At 41.7% G+C, this 23,595-nt stretch overlaps 1 protein-coding gene across 5 annotated transcripts; it reads left to right on the top strand.

The window, feature by feature from the left end:
• Positions 1-2,163: 2,163 nt before the first annotated feature.
• Zfp825 (zinc finger protein 825) lies at positions 2,164-17,798 on the top strand. 5 transcript variants are annotated; one of them, NM_001374752.1, is made up of 5 exons: positions 2,215-2,326; positions 12,220-12,277; positions 13,233-13,359; positions 13,577-13,637; positions 15,026-17,798. In NM_001374752.1, exons 2-5 carry the CDS (start codon positions 12,221-12,223, stop codon positions 15,657-15,659), a joined length of 879 nt encoding a protein of 292 aa, NP_001361681.1. In that variant the 5' UTR covers positions 2,215-2,326; position 12,220; the 3' UTR covers positions 15,660-17,798. The 5 variants fall into 5 exon arrangements, with proteins under 5 accessions (XP_030103114.1, NP_001361681.1, NP_001364044.1 ...); NM_001377115.1 differs by having other exon boundaries at positions 12,154-12,277; XM_030247254.1 differs by lacking the exon at positions 12,220-12,277 and having other exon boundaries at positions 2,164-2,326; positions 13,184-13,359; positions 15,026-17,693.
• Positions 17,799-23,595: the final 5,797 nt, after the last annotated feature.

Below are 23,595 nucleotides of genomic sequence, written 5' to 3'. Positions count from 1 at the left end.
TGGACATAAAAAAAATAAATCTTAAAAAAAAATGCCTTACTAACACTTAGCTTATCCTTGTCTGTTGGGATCTGTGAGTATCAAATTCTTTGTTTCCTTTGTTAGTATGCCACTTTTGGAGGCATGTGGCTGGGAAAACTTTTAGGTTCTTTTGAGGAGCCATTAAATCTGTAAGGTAGAAGTTACTAGAATCAGAACAAAACAAAACATTAAGATGCAAAATGAATACTTTGTAAGTCTGATATTTCTTCTTTGTGTAATAGGGATACTATTGACTCGGTGGGACCATCAAGAATAATGGTGGCTACCATTTGATCTTGTGCCATGTGGTTATATTACTAACCTGGTAAAATTAAATGGCCTATGTTTTATGATATCATTATCAAAAAAAGACACCAAGTCCCATGATTGCTTACATTTTAGAGGATTCCTTAGGTGAAATTTAGAACAACCGAAGAAGTAGTGGGTTTCTGTTGTATGTGAACTGGGCCCCTGAGTAGAGTAAACCTATTTCCCATCAGGGAATTCCAGGTTCTTGCATAGCCCCCTTATGACTTTCCTTGGGGCAGGAAGGAAGATGCTGATACTATGAAAAAGAGGACTGGGAAGGCAGATGAGAGAAGAGACAGGAGCTGATTTCACATAGCACAGCAAAATCTTTGTGCTAACCCTGAGCCTAACCCTAAACCTGTAACCCTAACCACTCTAACCCTAATCTAAACAATCTTTATCTTAATTCTAACCCTCTAATCCCCTAACTCTAACCCTGTATCCTGTAAGGGAGTTTTCTTAATTATTTCTTTTGAAGTGAGAAACCCTTGCTATATCTTGGTCTTTTGAGAGTTTAAGATCCACCTTTAATCCAGGCTACACATTCTTTCTGAAACCTACATACATAAAGGACCTTAAACAGGAAAGTTCTTTCAAATTGTCTACTTCTTTCCCTATATTTTTTAGCAAGGTGTTTTGTTTGTTCATTCATTCGTTTTGTTTTGTTTCTAAACTGCATTAGTAAGTACGTATTTCTTCAGAATTATGGTAAGTTCTCAAGATCTGCTGAGATATCAAGCAATGTGAACTCAACAAGTCCTTGATTTTTCTTGTTTCCCTTGGCAATGAACGTGCTCAGCCATTATTGGGCTAGGAGGACCACTGTCTGTGAGACATTCTATTAATCCCCTTTCTACATACATAGAGAAATTCGTCCTATGAGATGAGGTACATTTATCTGTACTAATTAATACAAGTGTGGTTTGTCTCCACCCTGCCACTGAGGAAGATGCGCTGGCTAACAACAGTGCTCTACACTGTTTGTCATCTCTTTCCTGCTTTTCTCCCAAGGTTGTTTCATACCTTTTTGGTGAAAAGGACCTGCAGTTTCCCTGAAGCCAGCATCAAGCTACAAAACAAAACTCTTGTATCCTAAAATCCTCTTTCATATTAATATCCTGGGCATCCTTCCACTGGTGAGCCAGAATGATACCTCCACTCTCAGTTCATAAAAGGCTATCCACCTTGATTTCAGGAAGAAGGGAAAGTGCTGTGAGGAAAGCTCAAGCAAGCCAGGAAGTAGGTCATGGTGAGTGCAGGACCACTGTCAAAACGGGAAGTAGGGGGCAGCTGAACAGCCTGAGCTCCCAAGGCTTGGAGGATAGACACAAATGCTACTGGAGAGCAAGTCAGACCAGAGATCTGGAAAAGGTCTGACCCGGGACTGCAAGCTCTATTTAACCCTGAGGAGGGGTAAGACTCACTGGCCCATCAAGGCCCCCAGGCGGACCTGCAAGTCAGACAATGAGGGTTGTTTAGGGTGGCTTCCTGCCGGTTCGTTTTGTTGTGCAGGCATGAATAGTCCTTTCTGTCCTGCTTTGAGTACTGCGTTGGGTGCGGTGGGGGACCTTAAGCGAGCTCCGAAATTGAGACATGGTGAGTGCTAGATCACTGCCCACAAAGGGGAGGAGCAGGCGGATGAACAGCCTGAGCGACGATAGTGGATCCTCTTCCAGGGCTGCATGGGACCACAGATAGATGAGGCTCTAGGAGGACAGACACCAAAAGCTACCCGAATGCAAACGACTCCCGAGATCTGTAAAAGGACCTGCCCCGGACAGGAAGCACACTTTAAACTAGAGGAGGGGTAAGACTCGCTGGCCAATCAAGGCTTCCGGGCGGAACTGCCAGTCACACAACGACTCGGTTTCTTCCGGAAGCCTTACTGGAAGTTTGTTTTTTGCTGTACAGGCTTGAATGTTTCTCCGTGTCTTCTTTGAGCGCTGCTATTGGGTGCTGTGAGGGGACGTCAAGTAAGCTCCGTTTTTGAAACATGGTGAGCGCATGGTTACTGTCTATAATGGATAGGGGCAGGTGGCTGAGCAGTGGGAGCTGAGGTGGTGGGTCCTCTCTGGGGCTGGATGGGAAGCCTCAGCCAGATGTAACCAGATGTGGCCAATTGTGCGGACCTTTGTGATGCTCCTCACTTGCTAAAACAGGCGGTGAACTCTGAATAACATCAGTATCAGGGCTGAATCAGCTCAAAACATTAGGATTAGGGGCTTGCTTGTAGAAATATCACGGGCAGGATGCCAAACATGGAAAGCCCTAGTTTCTCTTGAATCTTCTATAAGTTTTGCCCCCAGCATTTACCTATTAAGTATAAGATCCATTTGTAGTTAATTTTGTGGAGCTGTTAAAAGGCATCTCATGTGTTGGGTAGCACTCCCATGTTAAGCTGAGATGTAGAAGAGTAGAATTGATGATGTAAAGGGTTTACCAAGCTTAGGAAATAGTGACAGTAAGTAGCATTTAGCTGATGGAGGACTGTGTCAAAAACACCCCACAGGTTAGTATGCTAAGCAGGCCGGTTAGAGACTAGGATGCTAGGATTCACATGTTAGCTCACCAGGTTTGTCTACACAGCTGGCTCCAAACTATAACAAAGGAGAGACAACTGTGATGTACAATCAGCCACTTGGCCCATGCTCAAAGCAAAAAGCAGGTCTGTAACAAGCTGCTCAATCCATCCTTAACAGAGTCACAACCAACATGAAGGCCTGGTGTGCCTAAAGCTCCCATTGTCTAATTGAGAAAAGCATTGTTCTGCCACTCCACTGGTTGACATCCATTTGAGAAGGAAAAACACCTATGTGCTTGCAGACAGGAGCTGAGCATGGCTGTCCTCTGAGAGTCTCTACCAGTAACTGAGACAGATGCAGATACTTACAGCCAACCAATGGACTCCAGTCAGGGACCCTATGGAAGAGTTAGGGGAAGGATTGAAGGAGCTATAGGGGATGCCAGTCCCTTAAGAAGACCTATAGTATCATGTAACCTAGACCCCCGGGAGCTCAGAGAGACCAAGCCATCAACCAAAGAGAATACATGGGCTGGTCCATGGTCCCAGGAACATATGTAGCAGAGGACTGCTAATCTGTACCGAATAGGAGACTATACACCTAATCTTGTAGACTTGATTCCCCCGGGAAGAAGAATGAGGAAGGTGAGGAGTGGATGAGAGGAGTGGAGATGGAGTGATGGAGCAAGGTGTCACAGGCAAAGGGAAGGGGGAGGAGCGTAAAGAACCTTGGGAGGGGCAACAAGACCATGGGCCACAGTTAGAATGTAAATAAATAAACAGAGAGAGATGGAGAGAGAGGGAGAGAAGAAAGAAACATTGTTGTATGGAGGGCTAGCCTTATCAAGTAAATCTTTCCCTAAAGTTCTCATGTATAAAGAATGATATAACTGCTTCTCAAACCCGGGAACTTACTTTGCAGAGCCAATAATGGTCTGGAGCCTAGGCCTTGGGAGCTTTTTCTGAGGTTACAATGTATTGAGAATTAAATAGAGTTCCCTTTCTAAAGCCAGGAAAGTCCTTGGGAGAGCTGGTAATGGCCTGGGGCCAAGGCCTTCATGATAGTTTATATCCTCAGAACCCAACTCTTTTTTTTTTTCTTTTTTCTTTTTTTTAAATTTTTTTTATTTATTTGTTTGTTTGTTTATTTATTTATTTATTTATTTATTGAGACAAGGTTTCTCTGTGTTGCCCTGGCTGTCCTGGAACTCACTCTGTAGATCTGGCTGGCCTTGAACTCAGAAATCCGCCTGCCTCTGCCTCCCGAGTGCTGGGATTAAAGCGTGCGTCTTTACTGCCCAGGAGTAATGTTCTTGAGATAAGGGGTAACCTCCTTGTGCAGCTTCTTAGAGGAAGGTGAGGTCTTCTTAGAAGTCTCCCATTGATTTCCATCTTCCCTCTGTAAGTAGAATACAAGCTGCTATTCTTAAGAGCTTTACTTAGCACAAGACATGGCTTTTGCAACACCTCTCCACCACAACTTCTATTCATTCTTTTTTTCTTTTTTAAAGATTTGTTTTGTGTGTATATATATATATATATATATATATATATATATATGAATATGATTGCTCTCTTCAGACACACCAGAAGAGTGCATCAGATCCCATTACAGATGGTTGTGAGCCACCATGTGGTTTCTGGGAATTGAATGCAGGACCCCTGGAAGAGCACTTGGCTCTCTTAACTGCTAAGCCATCTCTCCAGCCCACTTTTATACATTCTACCTTCTACTTTTTGGCTTTTTCATCCTCTGGGCTCTTGGACTTTGGGCCCTGTCACTGAAGAATTACCCTTTGTATTAGGGCACTGGTGTAATTAAGAAATACTTTCTGGAATATCTTTGCTGTCAAAATCTCCCGTCTACCTCATTGGCTAGACTCTCCTGTCACTATTTAAACTGTCCAAAGTATAACATGAAGCCTGATCCTAAAAGAACATAGACAGAGCTCAATTTGTGCTATCATTATAGAGATTTTTTTTCAAAAAAATCTTTAATTGTGTGTAGAGTGACTTCGCCCTGGGAAGGCATATGAAGTCTAACACAACTGTATCTTCAGCCTTTTAGAAAGATGTTTCCAAGAAAAGCTTTGTTGACTCAGGTCACCTTGCTGCCAGTCTGTAGGTCCCCAGAGAAATGACCTTGCTTGCCTCTTGATTAAACTTCCTAAATTCTTTAGTTAAAAGGCTGTACCCCAACAGAGTTTTAAAATTGCCCATTGGAGTCATGGAGTGAACTGTCCATTGCAGCAACAGGAAAAGGACGGGCATGTGGAGCACGGCTTCTGCCTTCAGACCAGAACATGGGGAACAGGTTCCTGTGTACACTGCACAGTGAAATAGGATAGGCAGTAGCTACATCACAGATTAAAGTTTAAGGGAGTCAGCTGAAGGGGGCACCGTTATGAAGAAAGATCTGATACAAGCAGGGTGAGTGACTGTGAAATATCCCAGCATGTATTAATTCATGTATGTGAAGAAAAACAGACCAGATTGCAGGGGTGTACAGTTTGGGTATGTTAGCTTGAGCCAGTGAATATTGAATTACCAATTAGGAGACTGCCTTGTGGAGATATGTGGACTGCTTACTGATATAGTTAAGTCAACTCAGATATTTGAGATATAAACAATTGACTATGCTTTGTTTGTCAGCAGTAACATTGCACATAGGGACAAGGTCACACACTGTCTTATTAATGCCATTCTCTCTACCAGGTATGTCTGCTCTTTTTTAAAGGTAGTATATGTATCTGTTTTCTTCAAATATATTTATTTATCTTTTTAAAAGGTCAGTTGTTGGTATTACTTTTTGAATTTCATTTTCTGTATGTATCACTGCTCTAATCTCTTGTTCGTTTCTATTCTCCAAAGTTTCCTCATTATTAAGAATTCCATTCCCTTTGTTCAGAGGCTTTCATATTTGTTTCTGTTTAGAGCAGTGTTTTCTGTAGCTGAGACCTTGGTCATTATATGTAGTTAAGACTTGCTTTGAAAACCTAATCCTGGCTCTGCTGCACTGTGCCTTCAAGACAGTCATACACCTCCTTTCAGGCTGGGCCCTATTACTCAGTGTGAAGAAAAATGAGTGTCCTCTAACCTCCATGTCTTTTTTGTGGGTATTACAGATAAGAGGGACCGTGTAACAATTGAGTTCATCAACCAGCTTTGAAGCTTGTGTAGTCACAGCACAGAAAGGCTATGGAGGGACGAAAGCGGGAGCTTTCCTGTTTTGACAGTAGTTGGCTTTAGCGATGAGTACTCAGGTAATCAATTTTAAACGGTCAGTAAAAGTCCAAACTGGCCATTTTGGGAAGTTCACAGACCAGGGCAATCAAGAATCTGCATGTGAAACTGAATTTATTTCTAGAAACCAAATTTCTGTAGTTACACTTGTTCAACCAACACAGAAGATCTGTACAAACAGGTGTCCCTGTGCATACCAGGATTGTTATATTTTTGTCCAAAAGTGCACAACCTGAAAGAAAATGTATGAATAATACTTGGTGTGTTCTAATACATATGTCTAGTCAATGAACAATATTGTACCATAAAGCCTGTTCAACATTTAAAATAATATTTGAGATCATAATTAATCATTTGAACCTTCTCATTTTTTCCTACTGCTAAGTCTCAAACCCTGGGACAAATGACTGAAGTGCCTATCTAACAAATCAAAGCCGATGTGGCTGTCAATTCTCCCTGACATTCTAGTTCCTTCCTGTTACAAGGTGTGCCTGGTAGAACTGCCCGCTAGGCCAGGGGTTGGTCTGTCTCTCAACTGCCCTTTCTTTTGTAATTCAACCATTTTGTTAACTGGTCTTTTTTTATTTATCATTTACTCCCCTGAGTGACTGGTTATTTCTTCAAGACTAATAGGTTATTTCTCTGCCTTTGAAATAAGACAGTTGAACCCAGATTAGATTAGATTAAATGTAGGTTTATTGGGGAAGTCCCTTTGGGAGGGTGGCTTGAAGGGGAAAGAAAGACCTTAGGTTGTGTACATAGAAAGGAAAGGGAAGGAAAAGGGCAAGAGGAGACCACGATGTCTGGATTATATAGGAAAGAGCCTCTGGGAGAAGGCAGCCCAGCCTCTGGGCTGGAAAGTTCAGGGTAGGGGACAGGTTTTGCCAGCTAGGGACTGAGAAAACCTGGAAGCCAGGTCTGCTTTGATATGTAAAATACACACCTCAGTGCCTTGTCTAGAACATTGACCTCTTGATCTGGTTCACCCCACTACCCTGTACCCTCTTCTCTCTACTTATTAGCTTCGGTCATCCCCACTCTGAAATTTCCCAGATGTCCCTATGTCTTGCTATGGTCTCCCTTTTATCTATAATAAAATTTCTACTACACCATAACTAGGAGAAGCCATTTCTTTTCCTTTTCATTTCTTTTTTTTTTTTTTTTCACTCACCTTCCATTGACTGCTTCTTGCTTTCAAATTAATGCCACGTTTTGCTTTAGTTGTTGTTACTGTTAGATTTGACTGAAGTTTAGCTACAGGACTAAACAACAACAACAAAAAAAAGACCAAACTAGATGCAAAACAAAAGGCAACAGACCTCATACTGAGTCTGGACAAGGCAACTCAATAGGAAGAAGAGTTGCAAGAGCAGTTGAGGGAGTCAGAGCTACATCTTTTCTCACTCTGAGGATTGCCACACAAGCACCAAGCTAACAGCCATAACATACCAGCAGAGGACTTGGTAGAGACCCATGCAAACCCCATTTTTGCCATTTTGGTCCGTGTGAAATTTTTGGCCATCCAGATTGTGTAAGACTTGAGTTTCCTCTCCTGGTATGGGCTTCACGTTAAAGCAACCATTGATTCCTGACTCCAAAGAGTTGGATGCCACCATGCCCCTGCACATCTTGCAGTCAGGACATATTTTACATGGAGAGTTTTTCAGGTGGGTTGATGTGCAGGATTCTCTTCCTATAGCCTGTAGAGTGTCTTTTCATCCCAAAGAGACTAGAACACTGGAGTGCAGTCTCGAAGCCTGCAAACATGTCTGTATTCTGTGACCTATGTGGAAGCTGTCCTCAGCAATGGCTCTGTTGTCTGTTTTCAGAGAGTAACCTTCTGTCCTAGCATCACTCTGCATTGTATAGGGATCTCCATGGGACCTTCTTTTCTTTTGTTTTTTATCGGGACAGGGTTTCTCTATAGTCCTGGCAGTCCCGGAACTCACTTTGTAGAATAGGCTGGCCTCAAAGTCAGAAATCCACCTGCCTCTTCCTCCTGAGCGCTGGGATTAAAGGCATGCACCACCACGCCCAGCTCCCATGGGACCTTCTTGGCCAACAATTCAAGTGAATATAACCCACTCCTACTGAAGCCCTTCCTGACCACAAAAGATGGCCATTTCAGATTCTGTATTCTCCATTACTAGAAGTCCTCACTAAGGTCACCCTCATAGACTCCAGGAAGTTACCCGTACACTAAGCTTCTATACTAATACCCAAGTGCCCCATAATTCTAGTCATTTCTCACTGCACTGGACTTCCTCTCACTCTTCAATGTCAGTCCACCCACAGAATCTATTCTAATTCCCTTTCCAGGAAGATCCGTTCTTCTCTTGGGTAGCCTTCCTCTTTACCTAGTCTCTCTGGGTAGATAGCTTGATTATCATTTACCTAACAATTTATATCTGTTTTTAAATTAATGCATATCATATTTGCTCTTCTGAGTCTTGTTTTCTCACTTAGGAACTTTTTTCTAGTTGAATCTATTTTCTTGTAAATGTCATGGTGTTCTTTATTTGTCTGTGTTGTGCAATCTTTGTGAATCTCTGCATCTGTTTCAGTCAGATGCTGTGTAGGCTCCTGTCTGCAGGTATACAAGTATTCCACCCTAGAGGTGGAACAACAATATGAACTAATCAGTACCCCAGAACTCTAGTCTCTAGCTGCATATGTAGCAGAAGATGGCTTAGTCGGCCATCGTTGGGAAGAGAGGCCCCTTGGTCTAGCAAACTTTATATGTCCCAGTACAGGGGAAAGCCAGGGTCAAGAAGTAGGAGTGACTGGATAGGGGAGCAGGGTGGTAGGACGGTATAGGAGACTTTTAGGATAGCATTTGAAATGTAAATGAAGAAAATATCGAAAAAATTAAAGAGTAAAATGAATGAAAATAGAAAGAAAGAACGAAAGAACGAAAGAAAGAAAGAGTATTCCAAGTAGTATCAGGGATTGATGCTTGTTCATGGTATGAGTCTCAAGATGGGTAAGGTATAGGTTGGCCCTTCCCTTAGTGTCTGTTCCATCTTTGTGCTTGCATTTCTTTGTTTTCTTTTCTCTTCTTTTCTTTTCTTTTCTTTTCTTTTCGCTTCTTCTCTTCTCTTTTCTTTCTTTCCTTCTTTCTTAGGATTTATTTATTCATTAATTGTTACTACGATGTAGCTGTTTTGAGACACCCAGAAGAGGGCATCAGATCTCATTACTGTTGCTTGTTAGCCACCATGTAGTTGCTGGGATTTGAACTCAGGACCTTCAAAAGAACAGTCAGTGCTCTTAACCGCTGAGCCATCTCCAGCCCCTGTGCCTACATTTCTTGTTACAGGACAAATTTTTGGTAGAAAGTTTTATGGTTCAGGTGGTGTCCTTAAATCTCCACTGGCTGTCAATCCTGGCTGCAGGAAGTGGCCGATTCGCATTCCACATCCCACTGCTATGAGTCTCAGTCATGTTACCCCCATACACTCCTAGGTGCCTTTTATATCTATGGTCTCCTTCACATGCTGAAGATTCCTCTACTTCCCCCCTCCCCACACCCACCCCCACACCCATCCCTACCAGCTGCAGATTTCCTGGATCTATGGCTCTCTCTCCTGTCTCTTACCACACCTGTTCCTAACCGTTCCCCTTTCCCATTTCCAGTCCTGCTTTGCAACAATTTCCTTCTCTACATCTCTCTCCTATGACTGTTTTATTCTGCCTTCTGAGTGAGATTCAACCATGCTCACTTCAGTTAGCTTCTTTGGGTCTGTGGAATGTAGCATGGATAACCTGTACTTTATGGTTAATATTTACTTGTGAGTGAATACATACATGCATTACCGTTTGGGTCTGGATTACTTTTCTAGTTCTGTTCATGTGCTTTCAAGTTTCATGATGTCCTTGTTGTTAATAGCTGAATATTATTCCTTTGTTAAAATGAACTACATTTTGTGTAACCACTGTTCTGTTGAGTGACATCTGGGTTGTTTCCAGTTTCCAGCTATTATGAATAGAACTGCTACGGACATAGTAGAGCAGATGCCATTGTCCATATATGTCTAAGAAGGTGCCCTAAGGGTAACATTCCCTCCTATTCGGCTTGTATTAATGGAAGGAATAGGCAAAGTGATTCCTAGTCACTGGAAGGAACTTCAAATAAAACCTCCCCAACTGTGATCCAAGCATGGGAGGGGCCATCAACTTTGAAGCCAAACTTGACAGGATCACGAATATTATGCTGTTTCTGCAAACTGAAAGATGAGAAATTCCAGGTTATGAACACTTCCTCTATGTTTTCAATGTAGCACTATTCCATCCATCATTTGGCAAAGTCAGAGACCCGGTGAAGATTCTGTGAGGGTTCATTGTATTGAATTTATGATGATGAAGATTGAGTTGCATTTTGGGGAAAAGAGATGTTGAGATACCTAAGGCATTGAGAAATCTGTCATGCAGACATGCACACAGGGAGAGGGAGTACCCAAACTGATGAGAAGTTACAGGAATTGGACCATCTAAGCCCTTACAAAGTGATGTCCAATGTGTCTCAAACGAAGGTATATGATTCGGTGTTTGCCCTGCTGTGTTTCTTGCCTTGGTCCAATCTCCCTTCCCTATGTGCAGATGCCTATCTATTGGAATGGGAAGGGGTATTCTGGGCCATTGTATGCCTGAAAGATATAACTTGTGTTCTGATTATAAAAGAAGTGGCAATCAAGTCATTTCCCTGAGTGTCAAAAGAGGCTTTGAACATTTCAACAGTGTAGGAGCTTCTACAGACTATTAGAATCATTGAAGTTACACTGAATGCATTTTCATCACAGGGGGAATATGAGCATCTGGTGCCTAGGGTAAGAATGGAGTTTATTGAAACAAAATGTTCCTAGATGAGTTGATGTATTTGAATCCTTGTCTGTCCTTCTTGGCTTTCTTTGGGGAGCTCATAGAAGCTCTTTTAGGAGGAGCCTTTCCAGATTTTTCATTAGGGGATAGGGTTTGTTTGTCTGTAGACTCAACAAATTCCTTTCTTTTTCATTTCTTCAATAATTTATATATTTATTATCTTGGGGAGTCACTGTTCCCACTCTAGGTCACCCCCTTCATAGAGTCCCTGTCCCCAATCCCCTCTGATTCTCATTTGAGTTTCTGTGTGCCCTCCTGTTTGACCCCCAATCATTGCTCATTAAGTGTCTGTTCTAATAGGTGCTTCCTCTGTCATTGAAGCCAGACAGGACAGTGTCCTTAAGGGAACAGATTCTAAAGATAGTCAAGAGCTTTAGGGACAGCCTGTACTCCAGTTGTTGGGAGACCCACATGAAGTCTGAGCTGCATATCTGCTACGTATGTGCCAGGAACCTTAGTCCAGTCTTTAGTGGGTGGCTCAGCTTCTGAGTGTCCCCAGAAGCTACTCATCCTAGGCATGTGTAGTGAGTCCAGACTAATGAGTCTGTTAGTCTTCCTGGGGAGTTCCTACCCCATTAAGGCTCTTCAGTCCTTCCCTGCACCCTTTCATAAGAGTCCCCAAGGTTTGTTTAATATTTGGCTATGACTTCTGTTCTTTGTGCCTACTGTGTCGTGGTTGAAACTGGTCATTCAGCTTTCTTCTCATGCTCTCATACTTTCACCATTTGGACTCTGTCCCTAAATCACCTAGGATACTGTAGAAGCATTTCCTGATCAATACTAAGCCATTTTGCAAGCTTGGTGCGTTTTTTTTTTTTTTTTTTTTTTTTTTTGTTTGTTTCGGTTTGGTTTGACACAGGGTTTCTCTGTATAGCCCTGGCTGTCCTGGAACTCACTCTGTAGACCAGGCTTGCCTCGAACTCAGAAATCCACCTGCCTCTGCCTCCCGAGTGCTGGGATTGAAGGCGTGGGCAACCTTGCCCGGCCTTGGTGCGTTTTTTATTTTTAATTTATTCCTTTTGTTTTTTGTTTTTCAAGACAAAAGTTTCTCTGTGTAGCCTTTCCTCTTCTGAAGGGGATTAGATATAGGCCAACATGCTTGCATGATTTTGTTTTTATGTTATTACTTTATGTGCTTGAAATGTAAGCTTGTATACATGCAGTCGTATGCTGTTGTGCAGATCTTCATCCACATCTTGAAGTTTGAAGTTTGGCCAAGAATATACAGAGTAGATTCTCTTTCTCAGGATGGCAAGTGTTCATGACATCAATACTACCCAAGGCTTCAGAGTCATTGGATTGCAGGTGTGTGACATTTTTCCTACCTGTTGAATTTTTCCAAAGAGTATGAGGGTTTTGCCAGTGTGCATGTATATGACTATCATGTCTGCCTCATCTTTACTGTTGTCAGAGGACAGCCTCAGAACACTTAAACTTGAAGTAATGAGCAGTTATGGGTCCTCATGTAAATACTGGCCATTGACCCCCCTTTTGTGGAAGACCAGAAAGAGCTTTCCACTGCTGAGCTATCTCCCTGCCCTATGTTGCTCATTTATGATCCACATTTATATTACTGGTATTTTCATCTGTCCATGTGTAACTGTTTGAACATACATGTAAACATACATTCTCTTTTATAAATTTTTTTTCTGTTTAAACTGGGGCACTTCAGGTTTCTGCCAAATAACTACAGAACTGTGTAATGTAGTGAATGTGTAATTCTTTGTAGGAACTTCAGGAAAGACCTCTGAGTTCTTTCTATGTATTTTGTTGGCTTGATTCCATTTTGCAGGGGAATGAAGGTCTTAATATGTACCTTTGTTGCCCAGGACCTCATTGCATAGCTTAGGCTGGCATCAAACTCAATGACCTACACTTGCCTATACCTCTGGGATTAAAGACATGAGTAAACACACCCAGCTTGCCTATCATTTTTGTACTTTGTGATTGGTCATACAATGTCTCTGATGTGTGCTTAATAATGTTGATCTGTTTGCCTCTCTTCTTCCCCCTCACTATCAATTGTAATTTGTCTTGCAAGGCTGTATCCTATTCAAAGCACTCAGAAGTGACACAGGTGAACCTCATAGTTCAGTTTCCTTCTAAAATAACTTGTTGATTAGATTCTGACTTCTCTGTCAGGAAATAGTAGAGGAAGCACCAGAATTATATATATATATATTGTCAAGGAGGCATATATTTATTTTACAGTGATGTCAGGATTATGCTTTGTGTTGTACACATCTATGGGATATTTTAGGATGCAGTGACTTATGATGATGTGCGTGTGAACTTCACTGAGGAAGAGTGGGATTTGCTGGATCCTTCCCAGAAAAGTCTCTATGAAGAGGTGATGCTGGAGACCTACCAGAACATCACTGCTATAGGTAAGTGAATTTCCTCTTGTTTTTCAAAATAAGGGACAAAAATTTCTTAATTATTGATCCTCTGTTGTTTCAATTGAAGAGGAGAAAGAATGAGCTGAATAAATCAGGTTCATGGAATGTTCACTGTAGCTTTCACAGTACTGTGAAAATTCACAGTAACTCGAATTTTGCCTAATTTTCAATACTATATCATTCATTTTCTGGTAATGTGTTTTAGGCTACAAGTGGGAAGACCATCATATTGAAGAATATTGTCAAAGTTCTAGAAGACATGAAAGGTAATTTTCATGTGCAAGCTGATATAAATATGCCTCTGAGGAAATTTTAGTATGTCCTAGAAGCTCTAAAGAAAAGCAAGAGTGTAAAATATCAGTCCTTTAAGTGTAGCTATGATTATAAAATTTTCACAAAACCATGTACCTCAATGTCAGTTACCTGGTTTGTGTTTACAGGCATTCCTCTAATAAAAAAAGACGAGGAAACAGTAACCTAACCAATACCTTTATTTGATTTGTAGCTGCATTAGAGTTATGCTGTAGAACTACCAATTATTTAGTCTCATAACTCTTACATATTGCAAGAGGTATACACATTGAAAAAGTTAGAAGTATATGTCCAAAACCTTTTTTCCTTTAAAGAGTACATGCCCCATACCTCACCTCACATATCCCCCCCTCCTTTTTTTAAAGAACTATTTATGTATAGGAGTACACTGAAACTGTCTTCAGACACATCAGAAGAGAGCATCAAATCCCATTACAGATGGTTTTGAGCAACCATGTGGTTGCTAGGAGTCGAACTCATGACCTCTGGAAGAGCAGTCAGTGTTCTTAACCACTGAGCCATCTTTCCAGCTCCCATCTAAAACCTTCTAATAAGCAAATAGTCCATGGTAAAGTTGGTGATGCTCATATACTTGTAGTGACATTGCTAAGTTTATTGAGAGGGCAGTTTATGAGAGTCAAGAATGTTGTAATAAAGAAACTTAATCCATATTCCACCTGTCTATGAGGAGCAAAGAGTCAAACTGTGAATGACCTTTTCATTTGTTAGTCTTCTTTTAATACATATATCATGTGTCACAATGGATAAAAGCCATGTGAACATAGGAAAATTGAAAGAGGTGATTTCCCTGTTTCTGTCTAAAAACAATGAGAAGATATGTAGTATTATACCTTTGGTAGACTATCTGAATATGATACAAGTTTGCAATTAATTGGTTTTCTGAGGTTACTGGGAATATACCCAAAGTTCCAGTGCAGAAAATATCTAAGGTTCTAGGTATTTGGCAATTCTTCTCTTTGTCCTGGCTCACTTTGCAAATGTGGTTTGACTCGTACTGTATGAAAAATTATGAATGCAGTCAATGTGGTAAGGTTTTGAGTTGTTCCATTGTTCTTCACATATGCGAAATACTTCCTGTAAAAATCTTATATACAAAAAGGATTTTATAAATGTAAGCCATGTAGTAAATGCTCTTACCATGATGGATTTCTTCAAAAGTGTAAAATAACCCATAATAAGGAGGAACACCATGAACATAAACAAAGTGATAAAACCTTAAGATCTGATTCATCTTTACCATTAGACCAATTTATAAAATTCATAAAACTATTAAAACGTTTGAATATGGTGAAGCTTTAACATGGCCCAATTATCTTTGCAGGCATGAAAGAATTCATATTGGAGAGAAACCCTATGAACGTAACCAATGTGGTAAAGCCTTTGCAAGTGACAATCATCTCCAAATACATAAAAGAACAAATACTGAAGAGAAACCTTATGAATGTAATCAATGTGGTAAAGCCTTTTCACAACACAGTAGACTCCAATATCATAAAAGAAGTCATACTGGAGAGAAACCCTATAAATGTAATCAGTGTGGTAAAGCCTATGGACATCACAGTAGTCTCCAGTATCATAAAAGAAGACATACTGGAGAGAAACCTTATCACTGTAATCAATGTGATAAAGCATTTTCAGAACACAGTAGTCTTGAATATCATAAAATAACACATCTTGGAGAGAAACCTTATGAGTGTGATCAATGTGGTAAAGCCTTTGCATGGCAGTCTAGTCTCAATATACATAAAAGAACACATTCTGGAGAGAAACCTTATGAGTGTAATGAATGTGGTAAAGCCTTTACACATCATGCTAGTCTCCAAAGTCATAAAAGAATACATACTGGAGAGAAACCGTATCAGTGTGATCAGTGTGGTAAAGCATTTGCACATCAAACGAGTCTCCAATGCCATAAAAGAACACATACTGGAGAGAAACCTTATGAATGCAATTAATGTGGTAAAGCCTTTGCAAGTCACACTCATCTCCAAGTACATGAAAGAACACATTTTAGAAAAAAACCTTAGAATGCAATCAATGTTGTAAAGACTTTGGATGTAAGAATAATCTCCAAAGACATAAAGGAACATATACTGGACAGAAACCTTATGAATGTAATCAAAGTGATAAAGCCTTTGCAACTCACAGTCATCTACAATGACATAAAAACACAGAGGAGAGAAACCTGGGTATTGTTTACTCTGAAGCTCCACCAAGTGCAAAACAGACCCTCCCATTCCCTCCCTGGAAGACAGTTTCTTCCTGACTGCCTTTGGATCAAAATGCAGAACTCTCAGCTCCTTCTCCAGCATCATGTCTGCCTGCATGCTGCTGCTGTGCTTCCTGCTATGATGAAAATGGACTAAACCTCTGAAACTGTAAGCCAGCCCCAATTAAAGGTTTGCTTTTATGAGAGTCGCCTTGGTCATGATGTCTATTCCTAGCAATGGAAACACTAAGACAGAAACCTTGGGAGTGTATTTAATATGGTGAAGCCTTTGCACAATTCTATAGGCTTCATCATCATGAAAGAATATATACTGGAGCCAGACAGTGGTGGTGCATGCCTTTAATCCCAGCACTTGGGAGGAAGATGCAGGCAGACTTCTGAGTTCTCGGCCAGCCTGGTCTACAAAATGATTTCCAGGACAGCCTGGGCTATAGAGAGAAACCCTGTCTTGAAAAACCAAAACAAACCAAAAGAGTATGTACTGGAGAGAAACCTTTTGAATGTACTTACTATGGTTAAGCTTCTTCCTACGGTTAAGAAGGAATGACTTTGACAGAAATAGTTCTCATTCTCTGTCTTTAGAACGTGAGCATCACACAGGAGTTCATGACAAGCTCATTCTTGGACCCTGTCTACATGTGTTAAATCAGAAGTTTTGCTCTCAGTATATGACCTCTAGAAAAATAATTAAAGGTGGCCCCTGAACTCTTTATTTCTGACTCTCCAGTTACTACTAATCTATCTTTCAAGCAGAGGCCCCATGTCCTTGAGCTCTCTGGGAGCAGAGGTGATCAAAAAGGTAGTCAAGGGCTCTGAAGCCCCTCAGGCACACGTGACGTTTCAGGCAACACCAGCCCCACTGAAGCACTCACACAAAACCGTGTTGAGGATTAATCTAATGCCTGCTCTCTGACACAGCGTTTCCAACACAGCAGGTAGAACTTGCCATATCCACCCAACAAACCCCATACACATCTAGGAAACTTCTACAGCTCAGAAACTCCTGTTGCACCTGAAATTGGATTTCCCACAATCGTGCCAGGTTCAATGGTGGGAGTGGAAAAGTGAAAATATTCTGATCAATATTGCTAAACGATGATCCCCATCACTGCCTTTATAAGACTTTCAAATACTTCATAACATTTGTCACACAACAGTGAATGTGTGTGAGCCTATCCCTAACCACTAACCCTAACCACTAATTCCTTACCCTGTTATCTGTTGACTCTCCTCTATGTATACTGAATAGAGTATAGAATTAGGCTTAGATTAATGCCAGTTTGTCATTAATGTTTGTCTGAAGACAGACTTTTTTCCCACATGTATTTCCTTCAAGTCTCATACTCTAAGTGCCTTAAATGCCTCACTTATTCCTTCAGAACTTGCAAGCATTTTTGTAGGGTTTTTTTTTCATGTTGGAACGTTCCTTCATAATCTACATATAACGCCTACTTTGTTAAAACTGTTTCAATGTTTACACCACTCTAACATTTTATATTTGCTAATACCATAAGATACAATAGGTTTAACAAATCCACAATCTACTGTGAGAACATTTATTCAAGGGTGGGGAATAAGCAATGTTTATCTCCTCTTTCTAAGTTCTCAGTGGCACCACATCTCAAAATTACCATAGTTCAACCAAAATGCCAGTGAAATTACTGAGTTTTCCTCGTAAAATATTGACAAGGCATTTCTTAGGAGACCTGGATATCCTAGAATCAGTCACAATAAAAATGCTTTACTCATACTGTATGGAGACAGTTTCACATTACATAAACAGTTATACCTCTTCCTTCTTTAAAAATACTGGCCAGCCATGTCCTTTTTTTTTTTTTAATAAAGAATTAGTATCATTTTAAAAGTCCTGCTGTGATCACTTTATTTAGTGTATCTGATGGCATGAAGATAGTTGCATTCTAATTTAGAAGATAGGAAAGAAGCTCCATGCTGGATCTTTAAATTATTATGCTGATTTTTCTAATAAGACTTTAGTGGCTATGAATATCTCTTAAATTACTAAACTTTATGTCTTTATAGTTAAATATATATGTATATATACATATAATATTTAAAAGCACTTACTCATTATCCTTATATGAGTAAGGACAGTGTTCACTATGAACAACATTTACTGCTCTACGAGTAGTAAACTGTTTAAAAGTAATTCAGAGTGGCGCACGCCTTTAATCCCAGCACTTGGGAGGCAGAGTCAGGAGGATTTCAGAGTTCGAGGCCAGCCTGGTCTACAGAGTGAGTTCCAGGACAGCCAGGGCTACACAGAGAAACCCTGTTTCAAAAAAACAAAACAAAACAAAAATGTAATTCAGAGTCTAATATATGTCTATGAGGGTAGCAGGTTTCTCTGAACTTGGGATTCTGCACATTCCACTTGTATAGATCAGTAGTGGAAAAGGGGATGTGTGTCCTGTACTGTCTTCCCTGCCCATTTTGGGTGGTGGGCGTGGGAGGGACAGTTGCTCACAAGGGCAGTGCCATTGTGGTAGAATCTGTCTGTCTTGTAGTGCGGGCTCCTGTGTGAAGAGGGCTAGAATGATGTAAACCTCTTCCCCAGGGCCTGGACCAGCATCTGCCATTGGCAAGGGATGGGTGTGGACCAGGATAGAATGAAAAGGGGCCAGGAAGGAATTTTCCTCCAGAGCCGATGGGAATAGGACAGCTGGCTTAAGATTCAATGAGAGCTCCATCAACTTGAACTGTAAGGTCATTGGGATAGGTGGTAGGAAAGGCTTTAGCTACTTATGGGGCTCTCCACCAGATACTGCCAGACCATGTTGTTTGGAACCTGGTCAGGGTGCCAAGGATTTACATACACAATACTTTGAACCAAGTAGATAGTAGGAAGGTGGAAAGTGTGTCCTTCTGGCCATCCCACTTTAAAAGCAGGCCAGTTTTTCTAGCAAAAAAACAGGCCAGTTTCCCCAACAGTACTATCAAGTACAAATTCCCTGCCAGGTGTTTGAAGTCCTTGAAGTGTGACTGGACTAGGTCCATTGTGTGCAGCTGGTGGTCTGCTCCATGGGAGTTCTCAAGAAAATATAAAGAAGTAAAACACAAAGACAGAAACATGAAAACAAACCTACAGGGGTCCAGAAAAGAAAGCAAAAGGAAGCTGATGGCAGCCTATCACCCAAAATGGGCTCTGCCCATCAGAAAAGAAACTAAAAGGAAGCCAATGTCAACTTAGCCCCCTAAATGGGCTCTGCCAATCAGGAGGGTCCTGCCAGTCTTCACCAAAGCCCGTGTTGGACTGGTGTTCTCTGACTCCAACAGAAAGGAGTTCAGAGACAAGAAGGCAGCCTATCCCTGGAGCAGGCTCTGCCAGCTGGGAAGAACCTGATAGCTTCCATCAGAACCTGTGTCAGAATGGAGCTCTTTGCAACTGCATCTGAAGGGAGCTGGAGAGCAACCTCTCAGCCCCAAGGCCAGGAGGAAGTTACCAGATGACTGCCCTACCTCCATTGGCCTTCAGGTTGTGAAGACAAAAGAAATCACCCCACACAGAACAAGACAAAAGGCTACTCAGAACTTGACAAAGTCAAGATACACACAGCAAACTCAGACACACCCTGACTCCAGCCCATTGCTAGGAGAGTCAATAGCTCTCAACAACAACAACCCTCTCTACTATCAAGTCAAGGGGACCCCTTCGTTTCCCTGCCAATGAACTAAATGTAATGGTCTGGAAAATCGCTGAAGGAAGGCCCCAGACTTAGTATACAAAAACAAAGAATGTTTATTCTGAAAAACACAATAGCATTCAAGGACTTAATCATTCTCCTGAATGATGACCCCACATGAACCAGGAGACTCTCTAGGAAGATTAGGTGAACTAAAATTGCATTGGTGGGCTCTAGGGGGTCAGCGGCCTGCATTCCTATGTCATGAACATTGAACCATGTGATGAAATCGGGCTACAGATGGCCCATTCTGAGATAAGACATTTCTCCGTTTTTGTGGTTATCCTCAGGCTTTTCTTTGGGAGAGGGTTTTATGATCTTGTGCTGGATTTTATGGTCAGCTTCTAGAGCCGGTGTCTGAAGACCTAGTTTCTGAGACTTATGGTCTGTTCTTGAAATTGGTACCTTACAGCCTGGTCTCAGGCCTGGTGTCGCGTCTGCTCTCGACCAGCAAGAACGACACGACCACCAGTCCTTCTAACAACAGTTTATTCAGTCCTGATTCTTCTTGTTTATATCTTCCCCGAACCCTGGGACTCTCACTCTTTTTATACTCTCATCCACGCACAGCAGGCCACGCCGCCTCACCAGGCACGCAGCTTCAGCTAATCAGGGCAGCAGGGGCATATCTCCATCAAACTGGATTCACCAGTATCCTGGTGCAACTGCGCAGCTCTCAAGATGTTTGTGGCTTATATGAGGAAGTCAGGTGCAAGTCATACGACTTAGCTACAGTCCCTGGCGTCTTTGGGACTGCCGCCACACCCGCTCCTAACAGCCTGGTCCTCAAAATGGAAACAATTGGGGTTTGTATTACCCTTCCAAACCAACACCCAAGATCTGGACAACCTTCGGTGGCTGCTTATAACACAGACTGTTGCTTTTTTGTCTGAAAATGCACAACCTGAAAGAAAAGGTATGGATAATATTTGGTGTCCTCTAATACATATGTCTAGACCCTGAACAATACCCGTCCATGAAGCCTCTTTAAACATTTAAAATGATTTTGGGGATTAAAATTAAATAATTTCAACTTTCTCATTTTTTCTAGTGCTAAGTCTCAAACACTAGGACAAAGGGCTGAGGTGCCTATTTAACAACTGAAAACAAACCTGGCTCTCAGGTTCTCCCTGACATTACTCAGCTCCTACCCAATACAAGGTATGCCTGACTGGCCTATCCTCCCTCTAAGCCCAGAGGTTGGTCTGTCCTTCTCCCAGCTGCCCTTCCTATGTGATCCAACCATTTTAGTTACCTTGTCTTTTTCATTTTATTATTTGATATCTTGACTCATAGGTTGTTTCTTCGCTATCAAACCAGATTGGTATATATTAAAATGCTGGATTATTGGTAAACAGCTCTGTGCACAATTGCCCTAGGTCAGTGAAGTCACCTTGGAGAGGAGGTTGGTGAGGGAGAATTGAAAGAGAAAGGGCATGTACACAGAGAAGAAAGGAAAGACACAGGACAAAATGTCTGGGCTAGAAAGTTCAGGATTAGGGGCAGGCTATGCTAGGTAAGGGCTTAGGGATGCTGGGAGAAACTGGAGGCCAGGTCTAGGTCACTATGTAAAATATGCGCCTTAGTCCCTTGTCTGGAACACTAGGCTCTTCCCTCTCACTTCTTCTTTCTCCTTATATGGCTCAGGGTCATATCTACTCAGAACTTTCCCAGATGTCCCTGTGTCTACCTATGCTCTCCCTTTTATCTATAATAAAATGTCTACTCCACTTGACATAGGAGCAGCCATGCCCTTTCCTTTCCTTTTCATTTGTTATTCACTCACCTGCCAGTGACTACTTCTTGTTTCAAATTCATGGCATCTTTTTGCTTTAATTGTTGATACTGTTTGATTTGACACAAAAGTGGGTATAGGACTTCCTGTTAGCATTCTGTCTAAGCTCCACCCCACAGTTGCCTGGCAACAGCCAGGTATGCTCCTCCCCACAGTTACCTGGCAACAGCCAGGTAGGCCTGACCCACTATAAAAGGGGCTGCTAGCCAATTCCTCTCTCTCTTGCTCTCTTTCTTCCCTCTTGCCCTCTACTCCATTCTGACCCTGGTAACTATAGGCTCATGCTCATCCTATGATGAAAATGCATTCAGTCTAACTTCATTGAACCTAATAGTTTGTACGAGCTCCTAAAATGTTCAAGTGTCTAAAGTCTCTTCTGACATTCAAGGCAATATCTTGAAAGCCACATCTTGTAAAATCAGAGCAAGTTATATCTTTCCAACATACAATGGCACAGAATACCCCTTCCCATTCCAAGAGAATGGAATGTGTACATAGGGAGAGAAGATTGGACCAAGATAAGACATACAGCAGGGCAAACACCAAATCCTAAAGCTTTGTCTCAAACACATTGGACTTCAGTTTCTAAAGGCTTAGATGGCCCTACTCCTGTAAGTTCTCATACATCTCTCAATTTGGGTACTTCCTCTCCCTGTATGCATATCTCCATGGCAGATTTCTCAATGTCATAGGTTTATCAACACCTTGTAGTCACAAAATGCAACTCAAGCCTCATCCTCTCATCTTAATTCAATGAACAATCACAGAGTCTTCACAGGGGCTCTGACTCTGCCAAAAGATGGCTGGAATAGTACTAAACTGAAACCACAGAGGAGAATCCATGACCTTGAATTTTTCATCTTTCAGTTTCCAGAACCAGCACAATATGGATGAGCCTGTCAAGTCTGGCTTCTAGGTTGATAGACCTTGCCTGTCTTGGACTACAGTTGCAGCAGGTGTAATTTAAAGTTCCTTCCTGGGACTAGGAAACACTTTGCCTACACCTTCCATTAGTTTAAGACATAGTAGAAGGAAGTGTTGCACTTAGGGTACCTTCTTAGCATATACCCACAAGGGCATGTGCTCCAATACATTCATAGCCATTTTATTTATAACAGCTAGAAACTGGACACAATTCAGATGTCCCTCACCGAAATACAGATATCAAAAATGTGGATCATTTACAAAATGGAATACTCTTCAGCTATTAAAGACAAGAACATCATGAATTTTGCAGGCAAATGGGTATATTAGACACCATCATCCTGAGTGAGGTAACCCAAACACAAGAGGACATGCATGTGTGTACTCACAAAGGAATAATAACCATAAAGTACAGGATATCCAACTACACTCCATACACCCAGACAAACTAAATAAGAAGGAAGGCCCAAATGAGCATGGTTGGATCTTACTCAGAAGAGGGAATGAAAAAGTCATAAGAGGCAAATTGAAGAGAGGGAACTAGATGGGAGAGGGGATAAGTAAGAGAAAGTTGGAGCAGTCAAGAACAGGTGTGGTGAGAGACAAGGAGGGCCAGAGGGCCAGGAAAATGAGTTAAAATCTTCACCTAGTAGGGGTCAGAGGGTATGGGCATCTTTAGGGCGTGCCAGAGACCATGCATGGGAGGGCACCAAGGAGTCTTTCGGGGTGATGTTAGCTGAGATGCATAGCAGTGAGATATGGACCCCGAAGAGGCCACATCCTGCAGCCAGGCAGGACCTCCAGTGGCGAGTTAAGGACACCAACCAATCCAAAAGCCTTTCCACCCAAAATTTGTCCTGTCTATAAGAAATGCAGGTGCAAAGATGGAGCAGAGATTAAGGGAATGGCCAAATTATACCCTGTCCAACTTGAGACCATCCCATGGGCAAGCTCCAATCCTGACATTACTGGGGATAGTTTGTTATATTTGCAGATAGTAGATTACCATAACTGTCCTCTGAGAGTCTCCATCCAGCACCTCACTGAAACAGATGCAGAGACCCACAGCCTAACATTGGACAGGGCTCAGGAAGTGTTTTGGAAACTTGGGGAAAGGATTGAGAGCCTCAGAATGAACAGGGAGTCTGTAAGAAGATCATCAGAATCAACTAATCTGGGCTGTAGGAGAGGCTCAGAGACTAAGCCCCCATCCATCGAGCATACACAGGATGGACTGAGGC

This window comes from Mus musculus, chromosome 13 (assembly GCF_000001635.26).
Source record: "Mus musculus strain C57BL/6J chromosome 13, GRCm38.p6 C57BL/6J".
Taxonomy (NCBI): Eukaryota; Metazoa; Chordata; class Mammalia; order Rodentia; family Muridae; genus Mus; species Mus musculus.
Note: the sequence above shows the minus strand (reverse complement) of the source record. Positions and strands in the feature narration are given on the sequence as shown.